Genomic DNA, 16,515 nt, shown 5'->3' on the forward strand with positions numbered 1-16,515 from the left:
ATCAGCATGCACACTGATGTTTAGTGAGAGGCTTTGGCCTATGTGATATTAATATCAGTTTCAATATTATATGAATAGCTCTGCTGGAAACTGTTTTCCTATTAGAGGGCAGAACAAAAAAAGAGCTCTGGGGTCAAGAACTGAAAGGAGGCATTTTATAGCAGAGGGAACTATATTCAGTATCCTATGATAAACTGGAAAAGAATATCAAAAAAAAGAATGCATACACATGTATAACTGAATCGCTGTGCTGCACAGCAGACATTAACACAACACTGCACTTCAGCTATACGTCAATAAAAAATTTTTTTAAATTAAAAGGAGGCATTTTATAGTTGGGGAAGAGAAAAAGCTAAATTAGGTTTCCAGGTTGCTGGTCACCTGCGATCCATCACCACAAAGAGTTAAACTGCAGTGGGAGAAAGAAGGTTTTTTGTAAGGTATTGGAGTGAGTTCTGGAAATGTTGCTCACCTGACGTTTGTGTTTACCTATCCTACGTAGCTCCTTGAATTCAAAGGAAAGACTTTTTTTGAGGGGGGGGAACAAAAAGGTGGGATGCGGGGTGGGGATGGAGGAGGGCGTTTAAAATGGCTAAATCATGTAAAATATGATTTAAAGTTATCTACATGAAGCAACTACACAAATAGCTGGAGAGGGGGAAAATCTAGTCCTTCAACTAGTAATTTATGTATGCAATGTTAAAACAGGAATAGCAGATTTTTTTAAGCTTGGGTTGAGGAGCTAATCTGTCCTCGCGTCAAAAAGAGGCCAAGTTTTGGGACACTGGAATGTGCTGGAGGGCAAACAGGGAAAGAGGCAGGTCTGAAATCATCATACCATGGCCATTATTGAACTGGGGCCTTATCTGAAAAGAGGCAAAAGGATGATTGGATGACTGCTGATGAGCCCCTTCTAGCTCACGGACATAATACATGAACACAGAATGCCTTGGTCATTAAAAACGAATCACGTCTTGGTGAACTGAGTTAAATCAGGATGAATTCAAACAGTTATTCAGCCTCTCCTGCTCCACATAAACTTAATCACTGAGTTATGATTTCATGCCCTCTTCCTTCTGGACTGAAAGATATTCCCCACAAAACACTAGCTTTAGAGATGAACCCATGTGGGATATTTCTGTTTGAGTTTAGTCCCAAGGTAATTTTCATTTTTGGGAGATGAATTTGTAGGTGTTCTTCTGTTACAAAATGAGAACAATGGTTCCCAACACGTTTAACAATTTCTTTAGCTGCTTCATTAGAGCCAAATTCAATTTTCTAGTTATTAGTATTTACTCTTTCTCCTGCTTTTAACTGGGCAGTGTTCACATTCAGTTTTCACTCCCAAGCCACCATAAGTTCTATTAGAAACAGGGAGGAACACATACCGTAAACAAAATAAACATTTTGTTTACAGTATGTGTTAGCAAAAAGTAAGAACTAGGAGTTCTTACTTTTTACATGAATCTTAGGAAAAATAGTTTAAGAAAATAACCATCCCCCTGCTTAATCTCATCTGTTTGCTAGATTAGCAATAGTTAAATCTGTGTCTTACTCTATGCCATAATGGGCAGAGAAATGCAGCAAGAGTCCATTTGAGTTGGAGCTCAATAGCTACAATTCAGCCCCACAGGCAGAGTAATTCAAGTCTTTTTACCTTTGATACTTCAATTTTACCATGTTTAAGTACTTTGAACTTGTTAAGTACTGTCATAGTTTTTAGGATTGCTTGGAACTGACATACGCATGATGGTTAAAACAAGGTCAGGCTTTCTGATGTAGCATTTTAATTATGTCGGGGGCATAATGACATTCTCTCTGCAGCTCTGGTCCACTGACTTGTTTACTTACCTACAGTCAAACACCCTGGCACCAGCTCCTGTGTGTGCCTCAGAAATGCAATGCAGAACACTGTGCCAAACTTCTCTTTTGAAAACCAAATATCATCTTCAATTCATCAAATTTTTTACTGAGATGCGTGGGAGTATTTTTCCTTTGAAAAGTTAAATCATGAATCAAAGCCAGTTGGAAATATTTCATGATTGAAACAAAAGTAGGATGGCTCAAGGAAAACAAAATCGCACTTGGGAGAGTAGAAAGTGGGTAAGATTGATCAGAGGAGTGTTTTTCAAGCTTTCTGACTGTGACCCACAGTAAATAAAGACAATTTATATCACAGTGAAATACTTACTGGCCATGATGCCGTCTGATATTTTCTACCTATTTCATTTTAAAAATGCAGATTGACACATTTAGCTAATTTTGGGATGCTTTAAGTTGATTTCACCATTCAATGGATCATGAGTCATGGCTTGAAAAACACTGGATTAGAGGTTACAATTTTCATCAGACCTGAAATGTCGTGGAACACTGCTCTCTGTTGCTTTATGGCTAGGTTCTTTCTCAATGATATTTACCTCTTCTTTTTTGAAGGTAGGCTTGTCTTCTTGGGACTTTCCTCTTTTAGCTTGCATTTTAGCCCCCCTTTCTTCTTCCTTTTTATTTTCAAGAATGGTAAGGTCACTCGTTTAAAAGAAGCCCTTGCTAGCTTACAAGAGTGAGAGGGTGCTCAGGTCACTCTGCATGTGGCGTGAAGTGACTTCTCTTTGGCTGTCCCAGTGCTCACATTCCCCCCGTGCCAGTGGTTCTAAACAGCAACGTGGGATAGTTTCCTCCCCGCAAAATCTTTTCTCATGAGCCTGCCATCGTGCTCACTGAAATCTAGCGTGATGTGGTGCATCTAGTACGTGTGGACAAATCCTGTGTGTGGTCTGGTGCATCTTGTTCCTGATCATCTCAATGGAAGCTGTGTTTATGAGCCCCTTGTAAGAAGCAAGAGTGAAAGACAACTGCAGTGCAAGGCAGACTTAGCGACAGAGAGTTCTCTATGGAAAGGTGGATACACAAGCATTTCTTTTTTCTTTTTCTTTTTTTTTGCGGGGAAATGGTGGTGGTACGGTGGTGGTGGTTAGGTATAGTGCTCTTAATGCAGCCTTGCAGACAGACGAAAAAATATTTCTTAGCTTACAAATATTCCCCCACCCCCTATTTCCACACTTCCTTGTGCTACATAAATTTGTGTCACCCAGATGGTAAAAGACGCAAAATGTGTTCTGTTAATTGCCAGTCAGTTTTAAGTTGATGCTACCCCAGATGAATGGCTTTCTGCAAGTTTACATTAAGCTCAGGTCTACATGATGGCAAATCAGGGTTTTGACACTTTTTATAAAAGGTCCAAACTGCCTCCTTTCCCTCCCTTATTACCAGTTAATTCCAAGGGGGTTATTTTGCCTCCTTAAGATGATATTTCTGACCATGATTCATCATGTCAGTTTCCCACCCCAACTTTTAGCATATTTTATTAAATGCCAAACACACAGATAAAGTGAGGAGTTATGGTCCCCCTGCCTCATGTAGACCTGTGGATAGAGATAAGTTGTTAAAAAGGAATGAGTTTAGATGCAATGCAGAATCATAAGTCAATGCAGCACCACCACATTTGTCATCTTTGGGTTAATTCATTTTTTCTGGTATTCATAGCAACGAAGCACAGAGCAATTCACTTCTCTCTGGTTGTACCAGTAAATTTGGTTGGTGGAATAGTTAGCTATCAATTGATTGCTTTATGCTTGCACATTGCTGTGACCTAAAAAAATGAGCAGCTTGCCAAATGATCAAGCACGTGGGGCTGTAGGAATGTGGGCTCAGTCCCAAATTTGATGTGCATTACATTTCTCGTAAGTTGCAGGCATCACACATTTGGTGCAAAATGTTTACTGTACCTGTTTCTTTTGGACAGCTGTCTGAAGTTTATCTTCTTGTACTTTCTTTTCATTGACCCACTTCCCTTCTGTTTTCTCCTCTACCTTTTCCCCTTTTATCTTTTTCTCTTGCATTTCCCTTTTTTTCTCTTCTAGTTGCTTCTTACGTTTTTGCTCTTCTATCTTAGCTCTCTCTTCTTCCTCTGCCTTTGCCCTCTGCCTCTCCTCTGCTGCCCTTCTCTCCTCCTCCTTAATCCTTTCCCTCTCCTTTGCCTCCCGTCTTTCTCTCTCTTGTGCAGCTGCTTTTTCTTCTGCTTCCTTTCTCGCTTTCTCCTCTGCTATTTTTTGTTCTTGCTCGACTTTAATTCTCTCTCTTTCTTCTGCTTCCAACCTGGCCCTTTCTGCCTCAGCTCTCTCCCTTGCTTCCTGTTCCATCTTTTCATTATGGGGAATCTCATGTGAGCCTTTTTCCCTCTCCTCTTCTGTCTTAGGCTCATCTGTACCGATTTGCCCATTTTTCAATGACATTACTGTTTCCTCCTGGGTTTCTGCTGCTTTCTCTTCTGCCACCACCTCTACCTGATTTTCTTCAATGCTCCCTTGCTTTGGCTTCTCCTCTTCTTCTTCTTCTTCCTCCTTTTCTTTTTCCTCTTCCTTTTTCTCTTCAGCATCCATCCAATCATTCTTCTGGTGGGACTTGGTGACTGTTTCTGTTTCCTCTATCTCGTATCTTTCCCGGCGACTTTCGCTTTTTTCTTCCTTCTCTGCCATTTCATGTTCTGCTGTGTTGTTCTGCATTCTTCTGCTGGGTAGCAACAAACTTGCATCTGCTATTGTTGGGTCAGAATCCTTTTGGCGCTCCAGTGCTTCCTGAAGGCGTTTCTGGCGTCTTTCCTCCCGCCGGGCCAGGCGCTCCAGGAGTGCAGCCTCATCGTCGGCCTCCACCTGAGTGTCTGTGGTGGTCGTCTTGACCTCCTCGTCGGGCACACTGGACAACAGAAACAACAGCAAGGGCAGCTTGCTGATTAATCGGTCAGCTGGACTCATGTGCTGTGCCACATGGGAACATGCAAGTATATACATCTCCCCATATACAGCCCCATATTAGTACATTCCTGCCTGGCTTTCAACTGGCAGCATATGCAATTCTTTGCCCATGGTCTTTGTCTGGCCATGGGGAACCTATTCTGCATACTAGAAGTGCTCTGAGTATTAATGCCACCTGGGCATTTTGCCTCAAGCAACAATTGATGAGCATTAATGTGTAAATACCTCAGCTCCCCTCACCTTTGGTATCAGATAGCGCTGAGGCGCCTATACCACAGTGGATCTTAGAGTTCTGGTGGAATTAAGCCCCTGATACCCACAGTGGTAATTTGCTTGGTAAATTACCTTGGTAATTACCTTGCTCGGTAGTGAAACCTTTATTTGGTTGCCTTCCCTTCTCTGTCTCACTTCCCCACACCGCTACCACTTTTTCCTGGGATCATGTTACAAGTAAACTGTGCTCAAATCTTTGTTTCAGAATCTGACTTTCAGGGAACTCAAACTAAGTCAAGAACCAAACTGAAGAAACGAATTCCTCTTGTATCAAGTAGTGTCCCCACATGTTGCCAAGTCATCTGGAATTCCTGATCTGGATTGCTGGAACACTAAACACTTTGAGAGGATGGGAGTGTACGTTATAGTGCGGAGATGCTATATACTCAGGCCAGTGACCCCCACGGTGGAGACATCTAGCTGTCCACCACAACTTATGCTCCTCGTTCCTTAGTCACAGGGAAGTGATTGCCTGTCAAGGATTATATTTCCCACCCTCCCCTCTTCCTCGCACCTAGGTGGGGCCCCACGACCAATAATTCCAATGAAATGTGAGCGGAAGTGAGATGTCCAGACCAGGACAAGTAAGAAGCAGGGGTACATTCTCTTCCCTTTCTATCTCTGTCTACTGGCTAGATCAGAGGACTCCAAAGCCCCTGAAGTTGACAGAGTCACAGGAGGAAAGAAGATAGGGAACCAGTTCTACCAGTCAGAAACACCCACGCTGGACTAGTATGTGTTACTGCATCAAACTACTGAAATTTGGGGACTCATCGTTAAAGCAGCAGATGTTGCCCTAGCTAATAAATATACCATCTCCATTCTTTGTCAAGATTTCCATGAATAAAGGGTCTCTTGCCCTTCTTTTCTGCAGTAGACCAAAGGACAGTTAAATTTGATGTTTATAAAAAAAGAAAAAACCTCTAAAAGCCAGACTGTAGCAAGTCCACCACTGGGCTCACTATTGCAGGATGCTGGACGCTGCCCATGCCAGGGGTGTTGGTCTTCACTGCAGGAAACAGCCAGTCATGTGATACCAGGGCTGTGACCAGAGTTGGAAGAACATGTCTTGCAATGTTTAGAAACTCCATCAAATTTCATGGTTCATACCAACCTTGGCCCTTTTGAAGTTCAAGTTCACTTAATTTTGGAAAAACATATTTCACATTTAACAACAAGAAATGGCAGACCAAAGGCTCGATTCTAAACTTTCTTGGCCTCAGCTATTGCTGTAAGACACTGTCTCCATGAATTAGACACATAAGGATTAAATTTCTCTGAAAATGCAAATAGTTTAGAATTTAAGGGGGGAAATCTATATACATAAGGCATTTGGATCAACTGAATTCAAATAATTTTTAAGAGGTACCCCAAATTCCACAATGCTAGCTGGCTTAAAGAACTCGAGTTAAGAAACAACAGACTCTACTGAACCTTTCTTTGCTATTTATAAATCAGGACAGCAGTCAACAGGAGAAGTTGAGTACCAGTCAGTTGTTTAGCCCCAAGAAGAATACTTATTCTTCTTGGGGCTAATTAGTATGTCAGAGGTAAATCATATGTTATCAGATCTGAATATGCGTGGCTAAAAGAAGGAATTTTGTACTCAATCAATGCATGAAATAACTAATAATAGTACAATGTGAAAAAAGAAGAGAAACACAAGTAGAAGCAAGATTTTAAAAGCTAGAAAGCTATAGGCACTAGTAATTTCTTAAGGCATTGTTGATTACTCACTAATAACCAGATTCACAAAAGGCCTTAAAATGTCATTATTAAACTCTTTCTTTCCCATCCCCTTCAACTCAGAAATAGAAAAGGCAGTGAAGCCTATGCAGCCCTGATCTGTAAGACTCTGCTACCATCCTCCTAATAATGGTCAAAATTACTATGCGCAAGCACTGTGCATTTTACAGGTATTATCATCTCATTTAAATTTAACAACATTCCTAAAAGAAAGCTATGATTTTTACTTCCATTGGACTGAAGAAATACAGTTAGTGAAGAAAGGGTCAAGCTGGGATTCAAAGCTAGGTAGTGAACCCCAGAGAACCTCTTTGCTATACTCCCTCCCTAATCAGGAGCTACTTACGGAGGGACAAAGTCTGTTTTTCCACCTAACCAAGAAGCTTCCTGATTGAATCATCCTGCCTGCAAGCACGTTCACTACTGCCTTCAGAAACCCTCTGTGTACCCACTCAGATTCACGTTAAAGAGGCCAGAACTCTTTCCCTTCAGAATTTTCTACACAGATTGAATGAAGGGGATTATCAAATACAGTGCCCTCCCAACACACACAAAATGAAAGAATCTAAAACCAAAGCCACACAAAAGGTCTTACATGGTGATTGCATTATATTTAACCAGTCCACAATTTAAAAATAAAATTATTTTTTTCTCCATTCCCCCTCCTCATCTTTTCTATACCTTGGGGGCATATAAATGATATATACTAACTATTAGCGTAATGCACTGTGTGACCTTGTATGTGTGAACTTGTAAAAGCCCCTTTTGAAAAAGTTGAACTTATTAAGTATTCTCGACTTTCCTGATTTCTACCAGGACTGGTATAGGAAAAAATGTAGTACTAAACTCATGAGCTTGTTTGAATAATTACATTAAATTAAACAGGATTCTGCACCTTGTTGAATATTGTAGAGATCAAAGGATACTGGTTTAGGGTGTATATCAGGAAAAATAAGACATTTGCAATTCATGCCTACTTCTAAAATTCAAGTATTATCTGCTACTGGTAGGTACAGAGGACTATTAAACGAATACATCTTCAGTTCAAAACAGATAACAATACCCTAAAGAATGAAGGTAAATAGTTTTCCTTATTTAAGCATATAACCCACGATTTTTAGTAAATAAAAAATTTACTAGATTACAAAAGAAAATAAAATCCTTCAACTGGGGTGTGTTTAGGGGATGGGATGTGGGGGCGTGGGGAGAAAGGAGTACTGGTGTCCTAATGTCTAAATCAGATTGACTGTCCAATCTGGTTAGTTGCCTAAAACGTCCACAGAAGAGTTAAACAAGCTAGAAAGACGGAAAGAGTTGAATTGGGCTGAGAAGGGGATGCTTTGCCCAACACATTCCTTTCATCAGACAGGCTAAGAAGCACCTGGAAAAATTCTCCCTTCTGAAGAGGACAGTACCTGTTCTGGGTATTGACCTCCACTTGGTCAGTCACCTGTCCCAAGGATTCTTCCTCTTGCTTCTGCCGCAGCCTTTCCTGCCGGGCACGGCGGCGCCGTTCCCGGGCGGCCTCTTCCTCATCATCGTCGTTCCGCTGGTAGGCGATCCTGTAACATCACAAAGACAACTTCTTGAGCTTGCCAACTGCCCACCATCTTCACCAGCTTCTTGGGAGGATCGACACTGAGCTTGACTACTTACTGAACCATAGAGTTCTAAAAGGATGGTTCTGTTCCTTAAGTTTAGAGACCCGATCTGACTAGTTTTTAAACTTTTAAGTATCTGAAAAGCATTAGTCCAGTGGCTACAGAGGATAATTTACAATGACCAAATAACAGCTTAAACGAAAAAGTTTACACAAAAGCAACTGCCTTTGGAGACTGTGGGTTTTAGCATATTTAGATTTCTTTACTCAGCTGGTGATTAGCATGTTAAGATTTAGAAGCAGAAATCCAAAGAACTGAACTGAAAGTACTGAAAACACTTATTGAAAAGATTCAGCATGTTGTATGAATTATTTGTGGATATGCTGTCACAAAGGTCAGAAAAGAATCAAGTTGTGTTACCAAACCAGGACTTTGGCATTAATAAGCCAAACAGCCAACGAAACTCCAGAGCAGGAGATCCTTTTTGCTTGGATTTAATTGTTTTCCTTTTTGTTCACTTTCACTGAAGAAAAGTGTTATTGACAACTGATAGGAGGCTTCACAGTCAGTGCAGTGCCCTCTAAGGCCGCCTCTTTTGTTCTAAAACTGCTTTAGTGTCCCAACTACCCACACACTGGACACATCTTGGGAGCCCACAGGTGTGTATTTAGATAGAAACCTAAGGGCTAAGGCCAGTAGAAGAGGCGTAGAGGGTTTCACATGCATATATGGTATTTAGCTTTCCTAGTTTATCAGAAGCAAAGAACTATTTAGGGAAATTATACAATCAATATCACTAGTTAGATACGTTTCCCCTAATATTTATTCCCAAGTAAAGGATCGGAGCTGGGGAACTCCAGATGCTCAGACTCATGAGGAGATAGCCTGCGTGGTCAACCTGGCTGTTTTGGAAGGAGGACTGTGTACTGACATACAGAGTGCTGAGAAGGCATGGCAGTGCTGGCTGGCCCAGGCACAAGCTGGCCTGATGGATACACGGGATGCAATGGAGCTGCACTGTGCAGCAGACTGCTTTTTACCTTGGAGAGTTAACATGCTTTTTCACAGTGTTACTTACATATCTACAAATAGAAATCCAGGTACGTAAACGTTTCATACTTATCAATAATGACTAAGCTAAAATAATTTACAAATGAAAGAAAACAAAACAGCAGAATCACATAATTTATACCAACAAAACGAACCTAATATGACTGATGATGGTTTGCTCATGTTCGATTTACAAACTAGGTATTTTTAGATCCAGTACTTTACTTTAGCTATCTTTTGACTTCAATAATACAAATGCTATGAATGTTTTTGACCTTACAAAAACAAGATGAACAGTTCTGAAGGTTGGTTGGTTTGTTCTTTGCTACTTAAGAAACTCTGACTTCATACTTGCTAAAATGTGCTAGTGTGCAATATTCAAATGCCAATATAAATAAACTGTCACTTAGTAATTCTATAAAGCTGACTGTTTTATTTCCACAAATACGGAGAGAAGGGCAGTGTGATACAGTTAAAGGATAACTAGGTTAATACTCAGAAAACCGAGTTTCTAGAACTGGTCTCTCCCCAGCTTGCAGCCCTTTGATTAACCTGCATTAAACTGCCTTGTCTGTAAGTGGGTGACAATCAAATGAAATCATGGGTGTATTGTGGTAAGGCATACTACAGTGTAGTATTCTGCTGTTATTAGGAAAGTGCAGTGGAGGAGCTGCTTTGTGAGGAAAGATGAGTTCAATTTTAGACTTGTTGAATTTGAGGTGACAGCATGACATGATTTGAATGTTCCTTTCTAATTCAATCACGTTGTAGTTTGCAGTTGAAAGCCCTTCCCAGTGGTTTGGCTTCAGTCTTCAGATTCTTGGCCTCATATTCCTTTGGCTTATTTCTCAGTAGACAGCTTTAACCACAGCAGGGAGAATGAGTCCTTAATGACTGCTTCCCAAGCTAATCAAACAGAAAGTCTTAATTTGCCCTTCTACATCTCTGGATCAGCCATGAGGTCTTGGCTATTACTTGGGGCCTTGCTTTTCCAAGACAAGCAAAAGACACATAAAAGCTCCATATGGGACACCCTATGGCAACAACAAAACCCTCCCCGCTCCTAGATGGAATCTCATTTGAAGCCCTTAATTTCCCACTATACTTGAACATCTCAGAGGTGTTCCTCTCCCTCCTCCCACCCACCCAATGTGCTTCATGGTGGATGCTGTTGGCTTTTAGTTCTGACACGACCTAGATATGCCATCTGTCTCAGCCAGGTCACACTCAGTCTTCCTTCATCTTAGGTTTCTCATTGGAGGCGTGGCCTTCCACATTCAGATCACTGCCCCTGTCTCTGCTAACTCTTCTTGCTTCATACTACTTAAAATTTATCATCACTTTGCATCGGTAGACTCTTACCTAGGATACACAGTTGCCAGAGCTAGATTTCTGAGGACCTTTTGTTGCTACTAGTAAAGAAACATGTTAAAATTGTTTTTCATAGTTAAAAACAAAAAAGGAGCCAAAATGTTTTCATGGCATTTTGAATCAGAATGTGCCCGGCTGCTGGCTCAATAACATATCAGTTGACTTTGTAAGTGAAATTGTGCCCATGCCAAATGACTTGATATGTGTAGAAATTCTTCGAATGTGAGCCTCCCTACTTTAGTCCTCAGAGGGCAGAGCACACAGCGGTTGCTTAGCTTTCAGGCCTCTCCCACAGCAACTACCTTTCATACTACTACCAGAGGTTTATTACTTTTCTTTCAAAATTGAAAAACCTTAGTTGTTAAATTTTTTCTGATTCTAAAGGTAACATGTACTTATTATTTTCTTAAACCAGACATTAAAGAATGTACAAAAGAGAAAGTAAAAGTCAGTTCCCTAATCCACTACTCAGATATGGACATGATTAACAATGTATTCTACCAGAACTTTTCCTTTGCATGCATAGATATTTTAATTTTTAACAAAGTGGGATCATGTTATATATACTACTTTAGAAACAGCTTCTTTAATTTACCTTATTTATGACTATTTTAACACATTAGCAAAATATAATTTCCAACAGCAACACAGTATTCTATGACTAGATGTACGTAGTGGATGTATGTATAGGGATGTACTATAATCTATTTAACCAGACTTCTACTGATGGGCAGTTAAGATTTTTCCAAATTTATGTTCTTATAAACAATGCTGTAAAGGACATCACTATAGATATACTTTTACCACTTGTTCAATTACTTATCTAGGAAAAATTCTCAAAAGTTAGAATTCCTGAGTTTTAGATATGCTCATTTAAAGGCTCTTGTTACACATTGACAAACTGCCCTCCAGAAAGGTATGTAACATCAGCAACGTATTGAGTGCTAATTTCACCATAACAAGAATTTATCCAAAAAGACAGATGAGAGCACCACATCCTTACTATGTCCACATGATAGCACAACAACTCTGCTTTAGGCTTCAGTTAAAGACAAAATGTTAACATTCTAACTTTTCACACACCAGATTTAAATGTATTTGAAGGGCTGCTGACTAGTAAAAATCATACCTAACCACCCACTGGGTTGTAATGAAAGCATAACAATCCATTTGTTCTTTCTGTGAAACTTCAGCGGATGCTGGCAGTAACCAGTCTACTGTATCGTACACTATAAAGACAACTGATGTTCCCAGATGATTCAGAAGCGCAGAGGACTCGAAGCTCCTCGGAATCATCTGAGAAAGATTAAACTATGTTGATTAGAGTTTTAATCAAATGCATTTTACTTAAAAAATGAGTAATCCCAAATGATATGTAAAGCACCTTTTATTAAATAAAATGTTCAATCGACTTTCCCACCCAGGCTGGGTGTCAGCAGGTTTACTCTGGAGTATTATGCTTTGTTTCTGGGTAATTGCCTTTGCTCATCTCTTAGAGAACACTTGGGGAAAGGTACGATTGATCTTACTGCAGAAAGCCCAGTGCTGCTGGCAGCAAAATGGCTCATCAGATATTCGGGAGAGAGATGATCTTGTGTGTGTGTGTGTGTGTGTGTGTGTGTGTGTGTGTGTATCAATAAGTGCTGAACAATCTCAGAAGTCCATAATAATCACATGATGTTATTTGATTGTGTCAGTGGTATGAAAAAAGCAGAAAGGTCTGGCTTTTCTTCCATTCCCAGAACCACTGCCTAAATATCCTGGTGTTATATTATAAGAAAAAACAGGTCTATGCAATGGGAAAACGCTCTTGGAATGTTGTGGCTTTCACACCAAAGACTTTTTAAGTCTTTACCACCAGACCTCTACTGCCTCAGTGTATTCAAGTAACACTATAATCATGTTACAAGCTGTGCCTTTTAGATAGAAAGTTCAAATAAATAAAAGTATTGCAGACCTGGCAAATAATGAAACCACTGAGGACTCAGCGTCTTTACATTTGGCTGGGCCAGGGTCTAAATGTACACTAGATGAGATAAAGAGGAAGTGGCAGAGGCTTCCACAGTAAGACACTGGAGCAAGGCACTAGCTGTCACCTTGCCCCAATGTCCCCCTCACCCCATCTTCTCCAATAAATATTTCTCAAGACTTGCTCAACACTGGCAAAATTCTTACTGTAATTTCATCTACAGTATAGAGTTTTTTAACCCTGTGTTCTCCATAGTGTGAAGAATGTTACTCTCATTTCCTTTCATTTTGTCTGTTTTCTTTTTATTTTGCTATTTTCTGATTTGAGACTCCAGTACATGATCCTTAAAGTTTTCAAGCAAAAATGCTGGCAATAACATTTTATTAACAAGACAAGATCTCTTATCAGGAAACCATGTTTAAAAATAGAACAAGAACAAGTAATAACCAGTTTTATGAGGGGGCTGATTTTATTACAAGTTTAAGAGCACTAAAGAAAAGATTTAATTTTCTATATCTTACAGCAATGGTTACTAACATTTAAAGAATGTGGATCCCTTTAAAATATCAAGAAAAATTAAAATATCATGACAGTCGCTTATAGTTTTGTTATTTATTAAAAATGTTTTTATAAAGTCTATAAACTCAACACTGAATAAAAAAGGAATCTGTATCTTATAAACCACTGTATTTATGCATATTTGCAGAGCAGTCTTTCATACCTGAAACAGTTATTTATCAGACTACAGAAAATAAATTTAGGAATCTCTTCCAGTAACTTCACCACTAGAGAACCACTGGTATATAGAAAGAGATTACGAGTGCCACTGAACAGACTCTGACTTGTCCCCTTCAAGCTCTTTTGCATCCTTTAACATTCCTTGTGCTTGGTAAGCACACATACACAGACACACACACAAACCCACAGGTTAAGTGAGGAAAACCTCGGAGAAAATAAAAGGCTCAAGGCACTAAAATGAAGGCCGTGTACAAAAGACTTATAGAGGTCCCCCTTCAGATCAAAGTTTCCAAGTCTCTCTGTTTTCCTTAATTATTTCTGCCACATTCCTATATTTTAAGAAGAGAATGTTGCACCTAAAATTCCAACAGAACAAACAAATTCGCTACCTGAAAGAAGGACTCCTACCAGTACTTCATCATTCGTGAATTCACATTAACTTATAGGCCAGCAGACACTTGGCTGAACCCTAAGATCTGCTTTCATCTCCCTGCATCCCCTTGTACCTCTTCTTTCGTGCAAGGAGTCATCCGAGAGAAGGTGGTGCTGGTTGAAAAAGATTCCAGGTTGTAACCGTGACACTCAATCCCAAACACCATCCTGCCCCCAGCTTTCTGCAGCTGTGCGTTCCCCACGCAGGCCAGACTCAGGAGGAAGACTGACTGGGGTTCACGTCTGCAAAGGACTTCTTAGTCAATTACATTTCTCTGATTTCCATCATTCTTGGTTCTGCCAATGTCATTGTCTTAACCCAGGTCTTGATATGGGATCCGGCTTAGAGTTAAAACATCATGTGGGTTGAAAATGTGGTCATCAGCTAGTAGGAGGCAAAATGATTCATACATACTTTCAGTTGTTTTCCATGTACCAAAAACCCCAGTGACTTTCTTTCATAATACGAAATGCAAGCAATTCTCCAAACATATCCAATTAGCCCTGTGAATTGCTCAAATGCTCTTAGTAAAATTTCAGGCAATGCTGTGATCAGGAGGGAAAATCCTGACCTGCTGAAATGAATCATATTTGCTCTGCAGATTTATTGTATATTTGGAAGTTAAAAGAGGTTTATAGATACATTCCAGGCTCTTAAATATGATTTTGTTTATATATATGTGGTGTCTGTAAAATGTTGTGGTTTCATTTAATGCACATAAGGGCCAATTCTCAATGTTTTTCCCTTGGATTCCTTAAAAGAAAGGCATTAAAAATTACAGTGGAGGAAAAAAATCAAGAAAATAAAAATATTTTCAGGTCAAAATATGTTTAGAAATGGATTAATAGCTAATAGTCAATCGGTCTATTAGTAATTAATATAGGATAGAATGAAAGGAAGCCCCCCTCATTTAGAATATATGTGTGTATACATACATACATATATATATATATATATATTTTTTTTTTTTTTTTTTTCTGATAGGGAAGGTAAAAATATGCTGAATTTCACTGAAGGATTCATTGCTATGTCAGGGCTGTGCCTTTTATGGGACTGCAAGCATGCAAGGGGATACATTACTCTGAAGAAATTTACCCAGGAAGAGGGGTATGTCCCACCCCATCTCCCTGTACACACACACATTTGAGAATTACTAAGGTTTGCAAACCAGCCACAAATTTTGGTTCTCAACAGTAAGACACTGTGTGCTTGCACACTTCAGTGTTCTCATATATGTTGTCACCACAAGTTATCACCAGCAGCCTACCGTATGCTTTACATAATGGTGACATCCCATAATCACATGAGTTTCTATAACCACAGACCATGGTGGGGAAACATGTCGCGGAGCAGAGTAGAAAGAAACAACATCAGGCAGTGGGAGAAAAACCTCTTCACCTTGCCTCCACGCACTCTCGTAGAAGGCTGGTTCTTAGTATCATTATGACCGTGACGTCCTGTCAAACAAACAGATCAGCTCTGATTGATCATGTATGGTTAGAGGGAACTCAGGGAGTAGGGAGAGTTCTGATTCTGACTCAGGGTTGTGTGGCTAGCTAGGGCTTACGGGAACACAGTTCTCAGAATGGTCCTGCTCTGGGACAGGCAGACCCCTAAGCTTAGAGACTCATTGCCGAATTGATACAGATAGTCATTGGTATCGGGAAATTTTAAAAAGATGAACTCTAACTGTTTCGGGTCAGTATTTTAAATTAAAAAGACGTTTAGCGTGAAATATATTGTACCTATGAATGAGTGTATAGCACGCCACCACTTACAAGAAGAATAACGAACCAAACACCCATGTACCTACTACCCAGCTTAAATAGCACCAGCACTATGAAGATCCTTATGTGCCCTTCCTCAACCCCATTCCTATCTCTTTTTAAATGCCTCCAAATAACCTCTAACCGGGATTTTAATTGTTCTCTTGCTTTTCTTTGTAGTTTTACCCCCAAGGGATGCATTCCTAAACAATTCATTTTTTAGTTTTGCCTTCTCGAACTTTATGTAATCATACTGTATACATTCTGTGATTAGTTTCTTTCACCCTACATTATGCTTTTGAGATTCATCTATGTTTATATGAATAGGTATAGTTTATAATGACAGATGAGATACAGGATTTCCCAAACATTTCTTGAGATTATAGTTTGGATGAGATAAATGTCTAACTTTTTATTCAACTGGTGCCATAGATATTCAGTAGAAATAAAATGAATAGAATCTGGATTATTTCTTACTGAATTGTTATTTTTTCACATTTATTTTTTAAAGGAATAATGCATCTGTTAAATCTACTAAACACAGATTTTGGAGGGATAACTCCATGGTAGTTTCCTGAGATAAACTAAAATCTATTTGTTCTGTCACAAACAGGACCGAATTTGCACCACTCCCACTATCCCACCCTATTCAAACGATAAGCTTGGTCATATACAAACAGTTCAGTTTTTAATTTATAAACGTTTAGAAAGTGTAGGTATGGAAAGAGAAGATTGATGATGGAGAAGATATATTTTACTC

The 16,515-nt window shown here is 39.6% G+C and overlaps 1 protein-coding gene across 10 annotated transcripts in view; it reads right to left on the reverse strand.

Annotated features, from left to right (window-relative positions):
* CALD1 (caldesmon 1) overlaps positions 1-16,515 on the reverse strand; it is a 181,230-nt gene that overhangs the window by 27,612 nt on the left and 137,103 nt on the right. For 7 of the 10 annotated variants that reach the window (XM_089917367.1, XM_089917365.1, XM_089917364.1 and 4 more), the window contains 2 exons: positions 8,243-8,389; positions 3,783-4,749 (listed from right to left, as the gene is read on the reverse strand). In XM_089917367.1, coding sequence (XP_089773493.1) covers positions 3,783-4,749; positions 8,243-8,389 — 1,114 coding nt within the window. Of the gene's footprint in view, positions 1-2,417; positions 2,496-3,782; positions 4,750-8,242; positions 8,390-16,515 lie in introns of all 10 variants that reach the window. The other 3 variants (XM_089917375.1, XM_089917371.1, XM_089917376.1) reach the window with 2 other exon arrangements.

The sequence above is a fragment of the Delphinapterus leucas genome, chromosome 9, assembly GCF_059928025.1.
Source record: "Delphinapterus leucas isolate spDelLeu-1000000601 "Yukka" chromosome 9, BTC_Dleu_Yukka2, whole genome shotgun sequence".
In the NCBI taxonomy this organism is placed as follows: domain Eukaryota; kingdom Metazoa; phylum Chordata; class Mammalia; order Artiodactyla; family Monodontidae; genus Delphinapterus; species Delphinapterus leucas.